General features: G+C 36.9%; 1 protein-coding gene across 1 annotated transcript; it reads right to left on the reverse strand.

Moving 5' to 3' along the window:
* Positions 1 to 1189: 1189 nt before the first annotated feature.
* LOC136269077 (cilia- and flagella-associated protein 337-like) lies at positions 1190 to 23566 on the reverse strand. The gene is made up of 20 exons (XM_066064539.1): positions 23320 to 23566; positions 23130 to 23219; positions 15156 to 15209; positions 15002 to 15102; positions 11326 to 11482; positions 11025 to 11121; positions 10883 to 10967; positions 10696 to 10820; positions 10162 to 10241; positions 9981 to 10105; positions 9684 to 9813; positions 9551 to 9634; positions 9360 to 9494; positions 9187 to 9294; positions 6083 to 6378; positions 4767 to 5316; positions 2878 to 3117; positions 2630 to 2825; positions 2432 to 2576; positions 1190 to 1754 (listed from the first exon to the last, which is right to left on the reverse strand). Exons 1-20 carry the CDS (start codon positions 23488 to 23490, stop codon positions 1394 to 1396), a joined length of 3330 nt encoding a protein of 1109 aa, XP_065920611.1. The 5' UTR covers positions 23491 to 23566; the 3' UTR covers positions 1190 to 1393.
* Between the last annotated feature and the right edge of the window lie 59 nt (positions 23567 to 23625).

Genomic DNA, 23625 nt, shown 5'->3' on the forward strand with positions numbered 1-23625 from the left:
AGGTCAGTCTATTGTCATCATTGCCGTCAACCTTCATGTAATAGTTTACTCCATCTTGATGGCGATGGAGGACCAATTGTGCACTGCCAGGCGTCAGAATACTTATTTCTCCAGTTGCATCTAGTTTGCTTAGTTGTCTTTGAGAGCTGCCTGTTTCTGCCAGTTGACACTGATTTGAGTTTGGTACTTGAACAATGCTGAAGTCAAAGAGTCCCAAGGTAGACAAGATGAACACTGCTGTAACTGTAAGAGTCACCATTATCGTTGCTATTAACTTAAGATCACTGAGTTAAGTATATATTAGAACTACAAGTGAATTTCTATGCTAATGCTGAGTTGGTGCTGGTCTTTTATACCCTCAACTAGCTTGTGTGAAGCCATCTAAGAGGATTGAACTCATCATTACTAAGGACATGATGTAATGGGTACAACTGATATGATTTATTAAGGACTTTATATTATGCACTTGTCAGTGTACTCCACTCAATCCACAACATGTTGTCAAATCAAATTCATTTTCGGGTTTACACTTTGCCACACTTGAGTAGGAATTAGACCACACACACAATGTGACATTTTCAGTATTTGGTTTGAACCATGTAAATTGGTGTTACTTAACACTGTAAAGTTAGAAGTTTAGTTTAGTTGCAGTAGGTATGTAAACTACTGAATTACTTATAGAATGTATTGCACGTTAGGAATGTCCACAATAGTCGTGATGTGACGTACCAAATTCCATGTTATAATATAATATGGTAATATAGTTTACATTATGAAATAAATCACCAGGTTTGCATCCAATAATAATATTATATTCTCAAAAAGGATAACACCCACTTTCAGTGTATATGAACTGAACTCAGTACATAATATACAGAAAAGCTAGTCCTAAATAGTAACCTGATTAACTATAATGTGCTAAACCATAAAATCACTGACTCTAGTAATTTAAGCTTGTAGCTGTTGATATTATGGTGCAAGAGTAACCTATTTTTTCACTTTCCATCTTATTAACAAATTGAGTTCATGAAATTGTAATGAATAGAACTGGTTTTCACCTAAGACAGTTAAATTTTTATGTCACAGATTTGTGTCTCCTATATGTATGGTGACAGACTTGACTAGCAAATATTTTCACATCTAATATGAGGTTTAGTTTAAGCTATTAGTTCGCCATTCTTCCCTCCACATTCTAATATTCATACACACAGTAGCCCACACAATAAGCGTTATTAGTTATACATCATATTAGGTGGGAGGAAGTCTACTAGCTGTTGCCTATAAATAGACATTACTCTATGGCACCGCTACCAAATAAGGATATTTAGAAGTTAAAAATAGCAACATCATTGGTGATGGAATTGTTTCCTTTTTGATGCAAAACAAAAATACGTCAAGTACTGCTGACATGCAACAAGGGAAGGTTAGATGATGGCTGAGTAGGTGTCCTCTGTTGTTTTGTAGCACACAGTGATTCATAATATTGCTGAGTGTCATCTAGGTCCTCATATAAAACTTCAGAGTATATTGTCAGTGGCTTGGAAAAGTCATGGGACAAATCTGCTGCTAGCATCGGTGGTCGTACTCTTGTTTTTCTCCGGTAATAGTTTCCAAGGATTGCACTGGTGTTACACAGGTCTATATCATCTTCTTGAGATTGTGGGCATTTGTTAGCAGCTGAAGTTGCTGCTTCTGCCTCAGTCTGGCTGCTACTGTCATAAGGGCACAATGTCTTGAGCAAGCTTTTCACAATTCTACAAAAAAAAAAAAAATTAAAATTATTTCACTGTAATAAAAACACTTCTCCCACGATAACCCTTATACATTTTACTGGGGTCAAAGGATGTGTGGGCAATAATGGAGTGCGACGGATGAAGGACACACTTTTCCTTCCTGTGTTGGGACTGCTAGTGACATTTTCAAATACCACACTGGATGCCATGTTGTTATTATTGTGTATGTGTGGGCACAGAATACAACTCTGATTGTTCAGAGTGGTATATCTTGGGGGTTAGTGTGGATAGATACGTAACTAAATGCCGAACACTGTATTGAGTTTTTGTGCCATACATAGCTAAAAGAAATTGAATAGCTCACATAACAGAAAAGAAGTTGTTTCACAACATTTTTGGGTCAGTGTTGCATAATGAAGTGAATTAGTTTCAATGTAATGAAATTATTATGACTGGCTGGCTATATAATACAAATGTACAATTGGTGGTGTATGTTCTATTGCAAATGTACTATACAAGTCAAGTATATGTCAGTGTTTACATGCTTGCAGAGTATTGGCATCATGTTACAACATGTTGTATTATGAGGCTAGTTACATCATTTCCTATATATCACTTCCTGTGACATCAAGGAAGTGTTGATTGACTGGGGATGAACTTTGTTGTATAGATCAAGTGGTAATGATTACAGGACTTACGCCCACTTAGAAGGCACTGGTCCTGCAGTGATCCACAGGGTAGCATACGAAGCTCCTGTGTGTATATCATGTGGGATCCTTCTAGGTAATGTATTGACTGAAATAGGATGAATCAACTTCATGGAATTCTTTTCACCAAATGTTCCTATACAGAACACAGAAATGTATATCAATAGAAATTTCTCTCTCTTAACTTACTAAGATATCGTCCAGTAAATGTCCACAGTCTAATACACTGGTCAGCACCATTGGTGATGAAGACACTTTTGTCTTCTGCTAGGCTTATTGATAGGACAGGCAATAAGTGTGCTCTAAATATCAACTCCAATGTTGGTGCATGAGAAATAATAGAATCATAGGACTTGCAGAGACAGTATGAAGATATATCCCATACCTAAATTGAAAGTTATATAAAATATTTGTATATTAAAGAAAATATTTTTTACCATTACATAACCTAAAGAATCACCGGTAAACAGTAGGTCATTGGAAAAGGTTGCTGCACATGAGGTAACCGATTCATTGTCTTTGTTAAGGAACTTAGTTCTTCTGTGGTGGTCAAATACACAGAATTCTGCAGCCAGACCACAACCATTGGTATTCCAGAACCTGACCCAACCTCCACTTCCTACAGCCACTAAATTGACAGACTCCATAGAAATATTCCTCCCATTCAAATATAACATCTAGAAAAACATAAGAAAATGTAATATGATGCAAAACTGTGTTGTATGCTGTAGGAAAATGTGGCTTGAGTCTATTGTTCTGAAATTACAGATCTCACGACAAATTTTTCCCTATACAAATGCTTAAGTACAGAAGCACTTGTTTACGAACACATGGCTTCTATCTGCAGTCAAAAATGAGTAATGATGTAGCAATAATAATTCCCTAGCATTGGGTAACCAGCCATGTGGGTGTTCAGAAATTCCTAGTGGCATATTAAAATAACTTTAGCTGCACAATCAGCAGATTTTGTGTGTGATATCAACAAATACTGAAGTTTAATCAGCAGATTATTGAGTGACAATATTTACATTGTTAATTAGTTGGGTTACATAATTTAAACCATTTGGAGGTCACTAAATACATCACATTATCATAGACAGCAATAATTTGTACTCTGAATGCTTTCTCAAATTTCGTTTTCACTAGCAAAACATAAGAAAAATTGAAAACATGTGTTGATAGTTATCAATCATGTACTCTAACCCTGAAACAAGTTAGAGTTGTCAAGTACTAAAAAGGAATCATTCTTCAGAACAACATGGGGTGTTTTAAACTGTGCCCTGGATGATGTTACAACATAACCACGACAAGGAAACATTTCCCATCTGTCATTAATAGTTAACTCTTAGTTGTGCAGTACACAGAGGCCAAGAAAGTCAAGCCGTTGTATGGTAGCGCTAGTGTATAGTGTTTCCTACATGCAGTACAGCTTTGTATCAGGAAGTTTCCTTTTTGCTGTATAACCATACATCACAGGTACTTGCCACATCACATATTATCATGCTGCTATATTGTAGGCTTTCTACTTACAATTACTTGTGTATGTACAATTTTAAGACTGGGTAGTTATATAGTAGTAAAAAGCAATGGTACATCTCAGTAAGAAAATGAATATTGTCTTATGATATATAGCTCGTGAAATTACGTGCACCGAGAATAAACAATACAGTTGTTGACATGACATTATATGTGACTGAATTTGACAAAACAAGGCTTCGATGCACAAAACTTGTATGGCGATTTTAAGTAATCATTGTGTAATAACTTCCCAGTGCCTACAGCTGTGTGAACAAAACTTGCACCAATTATTCATCTATTTACTAGCTATCAGTGAGTGGGTGTATTAATTTCTGATACCCAAAATTTGCCCTGTTTTGGGAAGCTTTTTTCGAGCGGGTTATAATATCACAGGTGGCAGTAATAGGGTGGGAGGGTGGGGGGTGAGCTTAATATAGGGGTATAAAATGAAGTAAGAAGACGAATGGAATCAAGAGGCCAAGTTTGGGCCCTCCATGGCCCTCAAATCTCTCCAAATTGACTGGGAACACTATTGGCGAGCTCTCTGTGAAGTCCCAGCTCGCCACACACCATTATCACAAAGCCATGGCCATTTAATGGTGCCAATCTCCCACTCGTGGCTTTGACAGGGTCGGAAGAAAGCTGCTACAGAAACCAGACTTGCCAGTCCTGAAGGCAGTACAGTGTGGAATATGATAGTGTGTTAGACCAGCAATCCATTTCTGGTAAAAACGTAAGTTTGATTTTGTGTGTGTGGAAGCCTTGTTATATGAAATCCGGTCACATATTTTATAGAAATGAATCTCACTTTTTCCACAGCTCTGTCAGTATGTGATTGGCTGGACTTGTCCCATTTCCTGTTTGCACATGTCTTTCGTTCACCAGGTTCAGGTGTATTATTGACAGGAGTGACAGGTGGGGTGATGACAGGCAGTGTGGATAGGTTACTCTTCAGATAACTCAGTGGACTATAGCTTGTGGTGGTGATGGTGGCATCACTTGGTGCACCAATTTTACTAGATGAAGAAAAAGCCTCTTGAAGACTGGATAAGTCAGATGTAATTGACGTGCGAGTTAGAGTGCTTTTTCTTTTCAAGCGACACATCATTGCATCCATGCTTTTCTTTCTAATGTGACGAGACATCATTGCAATTTGGCTGCCCTTCCTGCTAGCAGGGTCGTGGGCACTCATTTGTATCATCTTCTTTTCTCCATCCACATCCCACACAATAATTTGTCCATTGTAAGTTGCTGATATTAGAATGTTGGGCTCACAATAGGCTAAGCATAAAATGTCTTCGTCATGGTCCTGCCTGCCCCAATATTTTGGAACCACATCATCAGGAAGATTATCATCTCTAAAATAAAACAATCAAGTTATCTTCAGTCGGACATATAGCCCTATGGTGTACAAAAACCAATTGCTGACGTAATAACAGATATTAGAAGTTAGCTGAAGCTACAAACAACAGGAGATAACGATAACATAGAATAGTGAAAAGCAAAATAATAGAAATGGAGTGTTAATTTCATCACCCTAACACTGACTCTGAAGTTGTTTATATTTTCAATGTCCTCCTACATATGTGTGTTTACTTCCTATGTGCTAAAAATAGTCTGTGTTCAACCACATAATTCTTAGCTTTAGTATTCACTGCAATTGAATAAAACAATCAAGTTAACTCCAATAATATACAGTGAGAACTGCAATAAGGACATAGCCATGTGTACTAAACCAATTGCTGGCGTAATAACAGAACACTGAAAGCTTTGAAGATACAAACAACAGGAGATACTATAGTGAAAAGCAAATAGAGTTGGAGGGTTAATTCCATCACCCTAACACTGAATTTGAAGTAGTTTACACTATCAATGTGTTAAATGTGTTCACTCCTGTGTGATAAAATAGTCTGTGCCGTTCATTCACATTCTACTTAGCTTTAGTGTCCACTTCAGTTTCTCTCAGCAAAGGTACTCCAAACATCAAAGCCTGTATACTGTACTTTTGTAATTAGAAAACCATTTGTCAAACAGTAATCAACAAGTACACAGGTTTCCCTGTAGTTATTACTTATAAAAATATCTCTTGTGTGCTTCAAACTTGTTGTAGCAGAAAGCACTTACGTGTATAAAGAAATTCTTTTATTCCACCCAGCAGCAAGGATGATTCTCTTAGCCACTATAATACTGGTCACTTCCAAATGGTCCGAGTACTGCATACACCTCACGCAAGAACCATTGTTGAAGTTCCACACTTTAATACTGCCATCCTTTGCACCAGTTATTAGTCTCCTCCCAGACAGGTCAAATGCCATGGCAGTGATCGCTGCATTGCCGTGTGCCTGTGTGAACTGCATCGACTTCTCCCCAGTATCCAGGTCCCATACTGTGATCACTGAACCATGGCAACCACTGACTACCTTTATGTCACACATGTAATTACATGTACACAAACAGTGAGTAATTAAAAGTACACAAGTCAGAAAATAAACAGTGAAACTCCAATTCTTGGAATCAAGGACTCAATAGAAAAACACCTTTATAAAAGGACAAAGATTTTGGTCCCACAGATCTGGCTCCATACGTACATTTCACAAGGAGGATATCCTTTCAGTGTCTGTATTTACATAGCATATATTGTAGTAGTACAATTGGGCCAGTCACGGTGTCTGTATGGCAGTACCATTGTAGGTAATTTCCCATACAAACTAGTTATATAAAGCTTTAAAACACTTTAAATTCACAATATACATACAGTAAATTTTATAAGGCCAGGCAAAGTAGATTGCTAGTTTCTAATCAGTCACACTTCCTCTATTTTGATCCAGGTGAGTGGTCACATTTCATTATTAATTTATTGAAGGAAGCACCCAAAATCACAGCAGCAACAGCATTTACAAGGATTATGAAAAGCCTTCTTAAAGTGTATTCTTCCTTTCTAAAGCGGGAAGAAATATTTCCCTTAACTGAAAGTTTGTCCATACATCGAAATGCTAGCAAATGTGATCAATTATAGCATAAATTAATTAGAAGCAGCAGGGTGGAAGGTGATGCGGGCGGGTGATGAGAAACTATAAATCAACTTTGTCTGGCCTAACACCTACACTATCCATCCACAAAACCATATTAAAATTCCTAATTTCCATGGTAACTACCCACATTAGAGTACACAAGTTTCTACAGATACAGTGTTAGTACGTAATATTAATACAATTTTCATTTCAAATTTCAATATCCATAATAAGTGCTTTAATGTACTAACAGTTGGTGCTTTAATGTACTTAGATATGCACAATTACTGTGCATATCTAAGTGTCTATGCAACTACCACCAAACCACCTGGTGTAACTACCACCAAAACCACCAACTGCAATCACCTATTAATGATGTCAAAGAACACATCAGCTATAGATTAGTACACAGGTTTCTGTGTAGTTCCAAGCTATTCAGTGCTTTATTCCTAGGTGGATGTTTAAATATCAATATGGTGCAACATTAATGTCATGAACCAAACCTTATTCCTCAGGGGCGGCACTTATCTATAGCCCCCCCCCCCCCCCCCCCCCTCCCTCAGAAAGGGTCTGGTTCACCAATTTTGTTATGTAATTTATATATTGCATGCAATGCAGCTAGCACTAGATGTTGCCTCACAGATATCATTTCCTCGTGTAATGACTCATTCTGAACTTGTTAATTGTGTTAAATCTAAGTAATGATGTGTGTTAGTAATATTACTGCATGTGTGTATTGGTTTGTTTTTGTACCTGTTTGTGCTGTATGTGTGTTTTAGCTCTGGTAAGGAAGAATGGCTCATGCCGATTACCAAGAGGATAATAATAAATCAATCAATCAATGCTTCTAAGAGGTAGTAATAGAACCTTTCTGTGAGTGCTAAATCAGAAGTTCCTTGTACCACAGAAATTATCTCTTAGAAGTTAGTTAACATTACAACTGGATAAAAGTTAACAGAACAAAATAAAAATGGTACGGGTGGCAGACCAGACCCTTTCCAAGGGGCACCTATAATCTCCAACTGGTAAGTGCCACCTCAGGGACTGGTTCATGAGATTAGAATGACATCAATTATGGTTTAATGATGACCATACCATAGCAAATTTTAATACAGTTCTAACTATCTCGTATTTATATAAGAAAGTATAAGGTAAGATAATCTCTATGTGGGTGCTTTGTAATAGGTACACAGTATGATGGCCAAAATGTTATACAACATATACTTGTTTCAGTAAGACATGAAAGTTCGGCAAACCTACTTAAAATAAGTCACTGTTGCTATAGCCTACAACACTTTATATATGAGTACTATAACAATAACCAAAACACATTTCACCAATTGTTAATAAGGCATCTAACATAGTATGCATGCATTAAGCTGAATCCTCAAAAACATTTAATAACTCATGGATGCAATTACACACGATCTTGAAATTTGGCTCATTTGTAGCACTGCTTGACCAGCTAAAAATGTTTCAAAATCTTTTTGTTCAAATGTCAGACATAATATTTACAGCCAATCAAATTTTTCACCATACATTTCCTATGGGGAAGGCATAAAAGTGCACTTCCCATTACAGGACTTTCCCGAACTTGTAATGGAACCAAACTGTGCATGTCTGTTGTTGACACCTTCACTGTCACCACTTATCATCTGGTTGGCTAAAATGTTAACTCTCTTGAGAAAAATTCCATTTTAAATTTTGGCTGTTTTTCAGGATCCAGTACATACTATAATCGGGGAGGATAAGCCATATAGGTGCTGGTGTGTGTGTGTGTGTGTGTGTGTGTGTGTGTGTGTGTGTGTGTGTGTGTGTGTGTGTGTGTGTGTGTGTGTGTGTGTGTGTGTGTGTGTGTGTGTGTGTGTGTGTGTGTGTGTGTGTGTGTGTGTGTGTGTGTGTGTGTGTGTGTGTGTGTGTGTGTGTGTGTGTGCATGTGTATGCATATAATATACATACAACACATCCTGTTGTAGGGAAATGCATTTGTTTCTAAACTAACAAAGCCAATATATTTGTGTATTAAAAAACATATCTGATTTCAATGTTTCAATGTACACAACCAATTATGCAATGGTAGTAGTACTGTGAGGTCACTAGTATAACTAGCAGTCATGTATACTACACTCCATGGAAGCATGCATACCCACACACAAGCACGCACCCACTCACACACGACACGCATGCACGCGCAAGTACACGCACACACACACACACCTGGTTAAACACTTCACTGTAGAGTGCATCACAAATCAGATGTTCATGACTGACCACTTCTTTGTGGTTGATGGCCTCCTCTCCAATTTTAGTCTCCACGACTCCCAACTAATGATGGGGACATACAGTGTACTGTATGCACATTGCTGTGTGTGTGTGATCTACCAGCTCACCTTATCACTAGCCACTAACAGCACAGAGTTGTAATGGTTGAGGTAGAATGCTGTGGGTATGTGAGGTAACAGTGAATTGAACTTGCGAAATGTCTGCAAGCAAAGCTGATCTTTAATATTCCAAACTTTCAACTCCTACATGTCAGTAAGAGTGAATTGACAACTAGTAGTATGCATTAATGGTAATTTACTAGGTCACGTGAAAAGCTGACAATCTGTTTGTTCTCGTCATTCACTTCAACATAAATGATGGCTGTCTTGTGCCCTTTCATAACCTACATACTTGCAATTGTTGTGTGTACAGTGAATATACTGATAGCTTACAGCTACTGGTTTACTGTAGTCAAATGGGTTCCACAATCTTATAGTTGTGTCCACTCCACCACAAACTAAAATGTTCCAGTCCTTGGAGTAATCAAATGAGTTGACACCTTTTGGCACCTGAAAATAGTGTCTGCAAGCAAAAAAAAGTGAAATATAGGGACTCAACAAAAAAAAACCCATCCACAGTAGGAGCAACGATTTTGGTCCCAACAGGACTGGTTCCATACACTATTACCTCTTAGTAAAATGGGCCAACAATAGTTTCTGTCATAAACCATTTCCAGACACATCACTTACCCTCGTGCATTCCCAGTAGTATGCAAGGTGATGACGTACATTGCAGTGTTGGGGTCATTGGAGCAGGAGACAATACAGTCTAGTGTGTGGTAATACCTCACCCTCTCTGTCCAGTCATTGTGTACCTGTGAAGGTGGTATAGTAGTCTACAATGTATTGGAGGGATTACTTGATTGCTTACATTCTTTAGAAATATACACTTTAGACCGTCAATAGGACGAGTGAGGTAGTATGAAAAAGGGATACTAATATCTTTTTCACCTGTGTATATGGTTAAGCACAAGTATGTGTGTGTGTGTGCATGTGTGTGTGTGTGTGTGTGTGTGTGTGTGTGTGTGTGTGTGTGTGTGTGTGTGTGTGTGTGTGTGTGTGTGTGTGTGTGTGTGTGTGTGTGTGTGTGTGTGTGTGTGTGTGTGTACTTGTGTGTGTGTACTTGTGTGTGTGTGTACTTGTGTGTCTAATAATGTGTATAATATATGTACAGTGTATGTACACCACACAAGTGTGTACTGCAAACAATGAAAGTTTGGTGTGGCTAAAGTTTGGCGAAATTAGTGGATTGAAGGAAATTTGCCAACTTCATTCACCAATCAGCTATGTTATAATGGCTGCATGGTAAATTTGCCAAACTTTTATCTGCTGATCTGCTTCCTGTGCTGATTTACCAAACTTAAGTCGCACCAAACTTTTGTCGTTTGATTACATCATTACCCACCCTGATTGCTAGTTGCTGCTGTAGGTGGAGTACCAAATGACCCCATAAACGGCGGAGTGATCTTCAAGATGATGATATTTCCTCCAGTGTCTCCCAACACCAGGATGTTCTGGTGAGGCTGGTTACTATAGGTTAATACACAAACTCTTAAAAGTCTTCACACACAAAAGGTTGTATCCTCATTTACCAGTAATCCATTGTGGTTATGGGATAAGGAAATCCAACAATCTTAAAAACTTTCTCAAAATTAGCAGCAGAGATGTCATATGTGACTGTCAATAGAACACATACAATAAACAAGTTATTGTGTATCCATAAGGTGTAGCTACCTAGTGAGTTGTCTATTGATGAGAAGACCATTTTGTGTTCATCAGCCAACACTACCATATCTGTGATCCAGGCTAACTTGGGGTTCCTAAATTCCACCTGTGTGTGTTTGCATGCATGTACCAAATATTAAATGTGAATACACACACACACACACACACACATGCACTGCACACAGATACAGGGCACAAACACACTATGTGCACACAGACACACACTATACTACACAGAGAAAGTGGCATATTTCACACTCTACATTCACATAAGTATACAAACTATAGTAAACCAAATACTTGTACAAACCAGTTCAGATCGTTGTAAGGTCAGATCAGATTTCCAGAAACACACTCGACCTTCCTTACTGACAGTGATGTACTTGCCATCTTTACTATGTCTCTCATCCTGTGTCTTCTTCCCAACACTCATGTATGTGATCCTGCTCATATCCTGTTTGTGTGGGCTGTGAGCAAGAGGTGACCATCATGATCACACAATAATGAAGTTGTGAAGTTAGGCAGTGGACATGCATGTACTGTATGAATAATATACTGTATATACAATACCTAGTATAAAATATGATGGATGCATGTAAATGGGGATGGACTGCTATAAATGTATACTAGCTACCTACAATCACCTTGCCAACACAAGTATATAGGACCATGTAGGTCTAAAGAGATACCTACAGTAAGGCATACCAGTGATCTAATTATATGACATAAAATATTGTTTTTGTATGAACTATAAAAATTGCTCCAGACTATATATAAAGTTCTATGTGGTTTGAATGCATAACAGCTATATACAATAGCTGTGTTGTTCTCAATGACACTATACAACATTGTTTTCTCTGTAGATCTGTTATCTCACTCTTTATCAAGCTTGTTATTGTAATTTGAATGATAACCAGTGACTATACAAACAAACCCATTAGCAATCAAAACAGGATTTCCATATTGTTTGTAACTGGCATCATGAATTGCATTGCCTGCAGTCTTTCATATGGTTTCTGTTATCTACCAGTGCCATAATTTTGCATTTAGTTCCAAGTTTTTATTAAAGTAGACAGTAGAATAAAAGAGAGGGCATACAGAGTGGGATCTCCAAGAATTCTTTCAAGCTTACATTAGGAACATTAAATCATTAATTCATTACATCATTAATTCATTACATCATTAATTCACTACATGAGAAAATAAGTATATACTGTAGATAACACAGTAAAAAGGGATTGGCAACACTATGGACAATTCTTGTTACAGGTTTGACTTGTCTTGGTTACGGGTTCAGTGGTTAATAGAATCAGCACTCAGTTTACGTATATCCTTCATACAAATCTTAATTCGGACTTAGTTAATTTGTACCTTGTCAGAGTCCTTAGTAATATATAGTGCCACAAAAATTATTGGTGCCATGCCTGGGCAACCATAATGATAAAGTTCAAGACAAACTGACTCTATACTGCCTAACACTCACCTGATGTAATAGTGAAGATGACAAGCCAAACTAGGGCTAGCGAGATATGGCCACTCAAAGTCTGGACCCATATATAACAAGGATTGCCTGTACATAAAACCATTAGTTCCTATGGGAATGACATCACCATTACTAATCCCTATTTTATACTATATTATCTATGAAGCAAATAAGAATAGCACAGTGCAACAAACTTACAGTAATTTGCATTCATTTCTCAAAGGTAAAGGGCACAGTGCCCCCAATTCTATAATATTGAGATACTATAATAGAGTATCATACGTTATGATAGTAGTGTATAGTAGGAACCACAAAGGAGTAGGCATGGCCCACAAAATAATATCACCCAAAAAACAGCCTCAATTTCTCCTAACGACGATCAGGCAGTATTGGTTAGGTGAAACTAAGCCCAAACAAGCTTTCAGATTGACCCGAAATGCTTTCAACAAGTTGCTACAGAATTTTAAAAATAATTTATTTAATGGAATTTTCTACTGACTGAGTAAGTAACTGACTGACTGACTGATGCCTTCAGACAAGCACAACTCGACAACGGTTGCTTCGGCCCGACAGGTGCCTTTTGGCATACCGCAGTACGTACAATGCATTCGTCATGGACTTACCAGTGTCCTCCTTTGTGTCCCATTCATCTTTGCTGACAGCAAAAAGTGTCGATTTGGCGATAGCACGTGATGGCTTCCCTTTGTAATGGAAATTGTCCGTATTTGTCATAGTAACTATTTTGATATCAGAGGTACTTTTCAAACAGATCTTGATTCATACTGCTGTGTAATGGGTTGAACATAGCCGACAACGAAGCGTGATGGATACTTCACTTTTCAGATGATAATTGATATAACTGGGGCACGGCACCATTTCTTTCGGTATGCAGATGTACTTTACGAACAGTTCCTGATTTGAAATGCTGTGTAACAGGTTGAATATAGCTGACAATGAAGCGTAATGGATACTTCACTTTTCAGATGATAATTGGGGCGCACGGCACCATTTCAGATGCGGGTTCACCAGTCATAAATATTATTTACAAAAAAAAGTTAACAAACAAGTACACAGAAAAATTTGGAATTTTCATCTAGAGTAGGGACCATAATACATCGATAAAAAGTAATGAAACAAGCTGGAGTAGTGCACGATATTAATTCCCAGTAAAACTATAAAAGTGTTATATCCCTACTGTGCTCAAGATACCATAATGGAAATGTACAGTAGGGATGTAACACTTCTTATTGTTTTACTGTGAATTAATATCATGCACTACTCCAGCTTGTTTCAGTACTTTTTATCGATGTATTATGGTCCCTACTCTAGTTGAAAATTCCAAATTTTTCTGTGTACTTGTTTATATAGATCCACGCCTCATATTGGCTGACTAAGCTAAAGCATACTATATGCTAAGATTTAAATTACAAGCAGTGCACAAATATTGTTCATTTGTATGTGAGTCTGTATGCAGCAACACAATGGTGTTTGATATGCCTGACTGTTGAATGTTCAATCTGGATCATTGATAAAAGCTATTGCACATTCTAATAAACACATACAGTCACTACAGTGCTCTTGTATATGCATGTACATACATTGACCATATATCATCATAATCCATCTCATGACGTCAAATAAATGATAAGCTGGTTTGAGAATTGACATCTCAGATTTATTGGATTATGTATGTATGCCACATGCATGTTTGTGTGTGTGTGCGTGTGCGTGTGTGTGTGTGTGTGTGTGTGTGTGTGTGTGTGTGTGTGTGTGTGTGTGTGTGTGTGTGTGTGTGTGTGTGTGTGTGTGTGATGCAACCTTTACAAATGTTCTGTCATTCCCCCACCCCAAACATAATAATATTGCCTACCTAACCAAGAGAACAAGCCTTGGTTGCCATGTTTGGTCATGCAATCACACATGGCAACATGTTTGTATATTGTAGAGATCGACATGTGACCAAATACTGGTAAACATGCTGTTTATACAAGTTTTGAACCATTAAGAGTAAGCAACACATTCTTAGTTTTGGTGTTCACAAAATGGCCTATTTTTAATTCATGGTCCTTCTCAAAGTGAAACTGCTTTAGAACACACCATTCGGTCTTGAAAGGCGATGTTTATGTTTACTAAAGAGTTTGAAAGTCCACAACTAGAGATACATGCAACACACATACAGTATAATATATTATGCCTACATTAGTGATAATGTTTAAATGAATTACACCATAGCACCTGAGTACTTGTTATAAACCATAATTGACTGTTCAATTAGTGTATTTTATTAACATGTGGGATTGATACATTCTATTAGTTGAACAAGGTTCTCCCTGTGCTGTACAGCTAATATCTATAAGCACTTTAGTGGTGTATATTTACTGACCAACAAAGAAAACTATTGCATTACAAATTATTTTCAAAATACTCTAATAGAGCAGTCATCACTCTAATAGAGCAATCATCATGCATTTCACTTGCGTGTACACACTGTACTACATCACACCTTTGAATATTGACTAGTGGGAATGGATAGGGAGGTTGGTTCTCTTCTGACATCATGTCTCTCTCTTGATAGGCCAATAACATGTGAGTGCAGAACTTGTCCTAGTAAGATGTCAGCTCACGTATACAGCACTTGGTGTTAACACAGTACATACCCAGTTGACATATCCCTCACAGTTTGTGTCAATCTTCATGAACATAGTTACAGCCTATAATGAGTGAATAAAAATCACACCACATTACACCATATATTACAATAGTTATGTAGCAATTGATATTCAAACAGAATCACAAAATTCTGTGACTTGATTAATGATTATTTAGGATATAGACCTTTTTTACCCATTGAAAGCATTTTTCAAACCTTAAGCTCTGCTCCATACAGAAGCAATCCACCTCCATTATTAGTTTCTTTATCCACCAATACTCATATCAATGCAGGCAGGCAGATCATATTTTTTTATTACATAGGGGTCATTCCATGCCAAATCAACAAAAAAAAATCCTGACCCCTTCGGATTGTCATGAAATTTGGCATAGATATGGACTCTACTAAAAAACTTTCTCACACCAAAATTTGGCCCATTCTATTGATCTCCCTTTAAGATATGACCACTCCAAATTTATTACAAAATACTACACTGGTTTAATAAAATGGCAATAACTTTGCCAGTGATTGTTACAAAATCTTTCTGTTTGGATTTTTGGAATACTTATTAAATTCTCTTTCAAGTGATATATAATTCATTATAATTACTCAAAGGAAAGGTCAAACCACAAAAATGTGACTTTTTCCTTTGATCTTCCTTTTTTCAAAAAATGGATATTCCAATTACTTTTATTTTTTGTTCATATATATTTTCTAATACCCTCCTTTCATGACAGTAAGTTTAAAGTTGGGATGGCAAGTAGATCATGAGTTGTGGCTACATACGTAATTTTACATGCTGCCGGGGCATAAGTATGAACACCAATATAACAATACAAACTTTACAATTAAATTATAGTATGGAATCTCATCAGAATGTGGTCAAGTTGTAATACACATACAGTTGGAAGCATAGTATAGAAGTATCATCAGGTGATTAAACAGAAACATCAATACTCACCATTGCTAAAGCCACACCAATATCCCCTATTGTTATGTTATAGTTATATCCCAGTACGAGGGTGATATCATTGTTATTACACGAGTCCGAGGCGGAGCCGAGGACTAGTGTAATAACAATGATATCATCCGAGTATACGGGATATAACTGTTTTATATCCCAGTGCGCGGGAGTGCGCAGAAGTTTACGGATAGTAAATTAAGTTCCGGTTTGAGTTCCTGTCACTGTGCTCAAGATTTCGTCCGAATTGTGTGGAGATTCTACTTCGTAGCCACAAGAGAGACCTTACATACTGCCTACAAAACTGTAGCGAAGGGCGGTGTTATGAAGCAGCGGTTCCAGGTACGATTCGCCTTCGTCAGAAATTGGTATAGTGGTGTCGCGTGGTGTGCAAGAGAAAAATAAAGACCAACAAATAGCTACCATAGTCCAAGATAGAACGATGAAGCTAGGGGAAGTTAGTTCTTCACCATAGTGACCGTTGGGAGTGATTGCTGGAGCGAAAATCGTCACGTACTATTCTTGACATTTGTTAAACTATCGTATTGGTAACTTGTAGTGTTATTGTGTAAAGGATTAACAGTTTTCTTGTAAGATTTAGGTAGTTTTAAGTGCTGGTTTGGTGTGTTTTGTATCAATATTTCCTTATTTGGCTCTTTGTTCCATCGGTAAACAATGCTATTCGCGGTTATTATGATGTCACGAAAGAGACTGAGTGGCTCCGCAACAGGGTGATAAGTTAGTTATCACTGGGTGATAACTAATATATCGTACAGTAGCAGCGCCGCTCTGTCTAGCTGTATGGTAGTTATAACCCAGCAAGGCGCTTTGATACTCCCACGCACTGGGTTTAAGTACAGTATATCGATGCAGTTATGATAACAACATGATTTTGGTGCATGCAAACACTATCAAGAGTCCATAATAGAGATTTTATGAACTCCTGATGCCATAATAGGGTTTGGTAGCAAAGTATCTTATGGTACTGTAAGTTTGGTGAGAGAAAGGTTTGACAAATTGTGGAAACATTACATTAACATCATGAAGTTGGAGGCTAAATCATTCCTTATTCACCAAATTCACCAATTCCTCCGCCAAACTTTTCTGTTATTCTGTAGGATATCTGTACATGTCAGCGGACATTACATAATAACAGAAAAGTTAATTAATGGGGGAAATATTTGGTGGAGAATTTGGTGAATAAGGAATGATTTACAGTGGAACCTATCTAAGCCGGTCAAAACTTCAGGCCGGTTACCTTCAGGCAGATGGCTGCTTTTGACAGGTGGATAAGTGTATAGATAATATCATTTGGAAAATTTATAATTGGCCATTATACAGTGGCCTTGCTATAGTACAGTCACTGTACCAAATTAAAACTCTCCAACTTCATAATTTTAATTGTGAAGTTTCCACAATTTTGTCAAACTTTCTCTCACAAAACTTACAGTATCAATTTGCTACCAAACCTTCCCACTATATGGCATCAGGAGTTCATAAAATCTCTATTATGAATTCTTGATGGTGTTTGCACCAAAATCATGTTATTATCATAACTGCATCGATATACATAACAGTATGGGGATATTGGTGTGGCTTCAACAATGGTGAGTATTGATACCTCTGTTTAATCACCTTATGATATTTCTATACTATGCCTCCAACTGTATGTGTATTACAACTTGACCACATCCTGATGAGATTCCATACTATAATTTAATTGTAAAGTTTATATTGTTGTATTGGTGTTCATACTTATACCCCCAGTAGCATGTAAAATTACGTATGTAGCCACAACTCATGATCTACTTGCCATCCCAACTTTAAACTTCCTGTCATGAAAGGAGGGTATTAGAAAAATATTTGAACAAAAAATGAAAGTAATTGAAATATCCATTTTTGAAAAAAGTAAGATCAAAGGAAAAAGTCACATTTTTGTGGTTTGACCTTTCCTTTGAGTAATTATAATGAATTATATATCATTTGAAAGAGAATTTAATAAGCATTCCAAAAATATAAACAGAAAGATTTTGTGACAATCACTGACAAAGTTATGGCCATTTTATTAAACCAGTGTAGTATTCTGTAATAAACTTGGAGTGGTGATATCTTACAGGGAGATCAATAGAATGGGCCAAATTTTGGCGTGAAAAAGTTTCTTAGTAGAGTCCATGTCTATGTCAAATTTCATGAAAATCCGAAGGAGTTGGGATTTTTTTTTTGTTGATTTGGTATGGAATGACCCATAGATGGCTCATGTGATTCAACAATGTGTGGAAGCACTCAGCCACCAATAATCATTGATGTAGTAAGGTAATGTGGACAGGGATAATAAACCAATTATCAAGGCCTAATGAGATCAAGAGTCAACATATGTGCATTACCATGAGCAGTTTTCTTGGGTATGATTTGAAAGTGACATTTCAGGTGTCCTTTTTTTACTTTATTTCGACCACATCAAAAACTTATTTTTGTACAGTTGTGAATGTCATGGGGAATCATAGTTGCAGTAATAATCTCTTAATGGTGCTTTGTGGTCAGACCTTCAGTGCTGGTCACTGTAAAGCTTTAATAACAATTTCACTTCTACAAGTTAGACCATATCTGACATTTAATTGCTATACTTTTGTTCATAGAAAGCTGGAACAGGCATATCCAATACATATTGAAAATTAATTGTTGTGTATCGCCTACCTTGAGTCTATTTAGTAACTTTCCTATGTGCTTTCTGTGAGTACAATGATGCCAGAAGAAATATTGGTAAAATGGCCTAAACCAATCCATTGTAGCAAATTTCACCATACATTTTGTATTGGGGTCATTCCATGTCAAATCAACAAGGAATTTAGGGTCACCTCTCGGATTTTGACAAAACTTGGTATGTCTGTAGCACCTGTGGTGCTTATCACTCATGCAAATTTTTAGCTCCATACATTCCATAGTTTCTGATTTATAACCACAAATATTTTGAATATTTCATGAAAATTTGGTCCATCTCTAGTTACAAACTGAAATTGACTGCAACTTTGTACTGTGTAAATATTTTTACACACAATTTTCACTGATGGAAGACTGTTGATTGACCTTTCCAGTGATCCCTAAATTATGGGATATCTACTTAACCCTTTAAGGACCGCTGCCGTAATATTACGTCCAAAATAGGTACGTATTGCTCGAAAGACCAGTGCCGTAATATTACGTCCAAGATTCTTGGCAGTAAACAAAGAGCTATAACTCCGCAACAAATGAAGCTATTAGATCGAAACAGGGGCCATTGTATTCGCCATTCATAGGCGATTCTTTTGATATATAAAGCCAACTTATCACGCAAAACTAAGCCTGTGTAAAATTCCTAACAAAGTACAAACATTTAATATTTACACAACAATAAAACTAACCTTGTAGAAATCGCTCCATAACTTTGGCTGTGTTCATCGTATTAACTTCAAATAAAGCTCAGAGTGCTCACTATTTAGAGGCAAATAATTTGATACACATGATCACGTGATGCGGTTTTAAAAAACTAAAATGGCGGACTATTTTTATTGATTGTGTCACGAAGAAATCGATCGCATGTAGGTGTTTGAAACTCTCCTTAGTGCTTTTAAGACATTGGTTCTACACTTTGGTAAATTAGATAATGTTGTTTATTATTGTCAGGCGAGTCTTTTAGTATAATTTGTTATACAATTGAGCACTTGTAGGGGCTTTGTCAATGCTATAAACTTATTATATTTTAAAAAAAACACTAAATGCGCAATAATCATAAAACGTGTGGGCTTTCAGGGTAGACTATGCACACAATTTTTGGTCCTTAAAGGGTTAATTATGGTTCAAAAGCACTTCATTGAAAACTTTAATCCTTTATATTTTGAAAAATGCTGCTTGAAATTTTTCAATTTTTTTTGTGAATAATGTTTGGGTCATAGTCTATGTTTGATAAAATTTTTGTAGTGGGACCACAATGGGCTCAAGAGATATAATGAATTATGTTGTGGTATGTGATGGAATTTACAGTCTATTATTGCTGTATTGGAGTCTACACCCCCAATAACCACTCATAACAAGGCCATGCCAAATTTATCTTACAGAGTAGGTACATTGCAACCACCACCTGCATTGAAAGGCCATCTATGTGCTGCAGTTAAGTTATACTTCTTTAATGTATAGCACCAAAGCATCAACCCTTTCTAGCAAATTCAAAAATGGTCCTTATTAGACAGGTTGACTTTAAATTACAGATCTGACCACCAAGTGTCCATAAACATCATGTAAATGTTGTACCATCTCTTCACAAGTACCTTCTTTATTAAGTTGAATCCCACTGTAGTGGACTTAACTATATTTAAGTTCCGTATGTGGCTACATAGGTACATACAACAGAACTCCTCAGAAGGGATACCTGGATACCTTGATAACCAGGACACCTGTTTATACACTGTACTCCCACTCTAGTGGTGCACATACATTTAGACCAAGATACTTCTGTGGCTTCTGTAATATGAGCACTTTATTATGGTCCTAGGGATGGGGGGGGTTACTATATACATGCACTACACACATCAATGTGTGAAATTAATTACTAAATTACTTTACATTCACGACCACTTTGAAGATCAAGTCATAAATTCATACACATACTCACGTAGGAAGTAAACATGTGGACCACTTATTTAACATTTACCTGTAAAGATCTTCAAAACTTGAATGCAAAATACTTTGAAAAACCATTAATTTTAGTAATTACAGTACTATAAATCACACATTGAGGTGCAAGCAAGTGTTAATAATATAAAAACTCTTGGTACAAGTAATGCATCTACCGTATATAGTGTGACTCTTCTATTCCCTGGACCATTGATGAAGTGTTCATTTTTGAGAAATCACAGACTTGTCTTGGGTCCAAAATGTACGTACAATTATAAAGTAAGATCATGAGGCTATCAAGGTGCCCAGATATCCTTTTTGAGAAGGTCTGTTGTACCTATGCAGCCATGTACGTAACTTGAATAGTGTAGAGTGGGGATATGTATGTAAGTGTACTATGGCAAGATTTTACTTAATAAATAAGGTACGTATAACTGAAGAGATGGTACAACATTAATGTGTTTATGGACGCATGATGATCTCATTTATAGTCAACCTGTCTAATAAGGACCATGTTTGAATTTGCTAGAAAAGATTGATGCTTCAGTGTTATACATTATGATCCAATTAAAGTAAAAATTAGCTGCAGCTTATAGATGGTCTTTCAATACAGGTGGTCATTAATACAGGTTGCAATGTACCTAGACACCTTCACTCTGTAAGATAAACTTGGCATGGCCTTGTTATGAGTGGTTATTGGAGGTGTAGACTCCAATACAGCAATAATAGACTGTAAATTCCATCACATACCACAACATAATTCATTATATCTCTTGAGCCCATTGTGGTCCCACTACAAAAATTTTATCAAACATAGACTATGACCCAATCATTATTCACAAAAACATTTGAAAAATTTCAAGCAGCATTTTTCAAAATATAAAGGATTAAAGTTTTCAATGAAGTACTTTTGAACCATAATTAAGTAGATATCCCATAATTTAGGGATCACTGGAAAGGTCAATCAACAGTCTTCCATCAGTGAAAATTGTGTGTAAAAATATTTACACAGTACAAAGTTGCAGCCAATTTTGTAACTAGAGATGGACCAAATTTTCATGAAATATTCTAAATATTTGTGGTTATAAATCAGAAATTATGGAATGTATGGAGCTAAGAATTTGCATGAGTGATAAGCACCACAGGTACTACAAACATACCAAGTTTTGTCAAAATCCGAGAGGTGTCCCTAAATTCCTTGTTGATTTGACATGGAATGACCCATTGGGCATTTCATGGGAATGTAATAAAAGGCATAATAACCCATGAAATGTGATAGATACCTTAGATTCCGGACCAGATTTGGAAAGAGCAGTGAATAGTGATTAAAATGAGCTATAGCAGAAGGAAATCAGAAGAGATTTAAGTACATCATTTGAAGGTAGAATATTACTTATGGTGAATTGAATGGTGGAGATTTGGGAGGGAATACTCTAAAACTATTTTGATATCTTGACACCCATTACCCTTCCCTACATTAGTGTTACAATGAAACAAAAGCATTCTGGATTAATTCCGCAATTAGTTTGTGGAAATTACAGTTTTCCATGATTAAACACATAGAGGGTTTGCACGCAAAAAGTATTGTGGCGTGAATTATAAAAATGCCTAACAACCGTTGCTAGCCTGACATTTGTGAGGTTTACTTTTCAATGGTATGCATTGGGGCGAATACACTTACTTGGTCACCACGCTTTACCAAATAAGAAAATCTCTGTCAAAAGCTAGTAGAAACAAACATTAAATTAATACTAGCTATAAGTTGGACAAGCGTAATATTAATTTTTTGTACATCAGTTGTGAACATTCACAATTTGTACAATTTTGATGACGGCTATGCTAGTGACTAACCTAGCAAACCTGTTCCATTCTACACTGAACCATTGAGAATGGCTGTAGCCTTCACTCGCGATCCTCACAAATGTCTGACAAGCAACGGTTGTTAAGTATTTTATGAAAATACGTCATAACGCATCACGCATGCAGGGGCGGATCCAGAGTTTGGAAAGGGGGGGTGGGGGGTGCACTTTGCTGAAAAAAAGTTGAAAACCAAAAAAAAAAAAAAGGTTGTACCAATAATAGCTGTCCTTTACCAAATTTATATACTATAAAGTATATAAAGATCCTTATTCAGATCCTTATTCATAGCTTCATAGTTAAGCTACACTGCCTCATGAACACTGAGACTGCTTTATTAGAGTGATTGACTGCTCTATTAGAGTATCTCGATCTTGTATGCAATTTTTTTAAAAGGGGGAGGGAGGGGGCACGTGCCCCCCTGGATCCGCCACTGGTGTGCAATCCCTCTATTAATGTCGGTTTCATGTAGCAAACTTCTTCATATGCACATATAACACACATTAATGCAATTACCTCTTGTCCACTCTCATCACAATCCAACACTTGTTCCAGCGCTTCCTTAAACTCCATTACTGTCTTCCCTCTGCCGCTCTTGTCTCCAGTCTGTATGTGTACATTAAATTTTAATGTTACTGGCTTAGGGAGATTTGTATGTGTACGTGTGTGTTCTATTAGATAAGTATCAATTCTAACACCTCTATACCTTAAACAGGTCATTTAGTTGAACTAAGTGATAGTAATTTAGCCTGTCTTCCAGTTTAGCAGCTCCTTTATTAACTGATATCGATGACGTTTCGTGTTGGTCGAATCGGCCTCCATCAGGTTTTGGCGTAGCCGACTGGTTGTTGAAGCCAACCGACTTTCTACTTTTCATGCTTCCAATCTAAAGACTCTTGACGAAGGAAGTTTTTCCATCATCTAGCAAGACGCGCGACGCGTTAACGTGGATACCAACCTTTAACGTGGATACCAACATTTAACGTGTACGCATGCGTAAGTTGCAAAGTTG

This window comes from Dysidea avara, chromosome 10 (assembly GCF_963678975.1).
Source record: "Dysidea avara chromosome 10, odDysAvar1.4, whole genome shotgun sequence".
Lineage (NCBI taxonomy): Eukaryota > Metazoa > Porifera > Demospongiae > Dictyoceratida > Dysideidae > Dysidea > Dysidea avara.

Excerpts from the sequence above, each read along its gene's own strand:
- LOC136269077 (XM_066064539.1), bottom strand. The coding sequence starts at position 23,490 with ATGAAAAGTAGAAAGTCGGTTGGCTTCAACAACCAGTCGGCTACGCCA. Across the intron at positions 15,103-15,155 it reads GTGAGGGATATGTCAACTGG|GACAAGTTCTGCACTCACAT; the intron begins GTATGTACTGTG and ends ACATCTTACTAG. Across the intron at positions 10,106-10,161 it reads AGTGTATATTTCTAAAGAAT|GTACACAATGACTGGACAGA; the intron begins GTAAGCAATCAA and ends CCACCTTCACAG.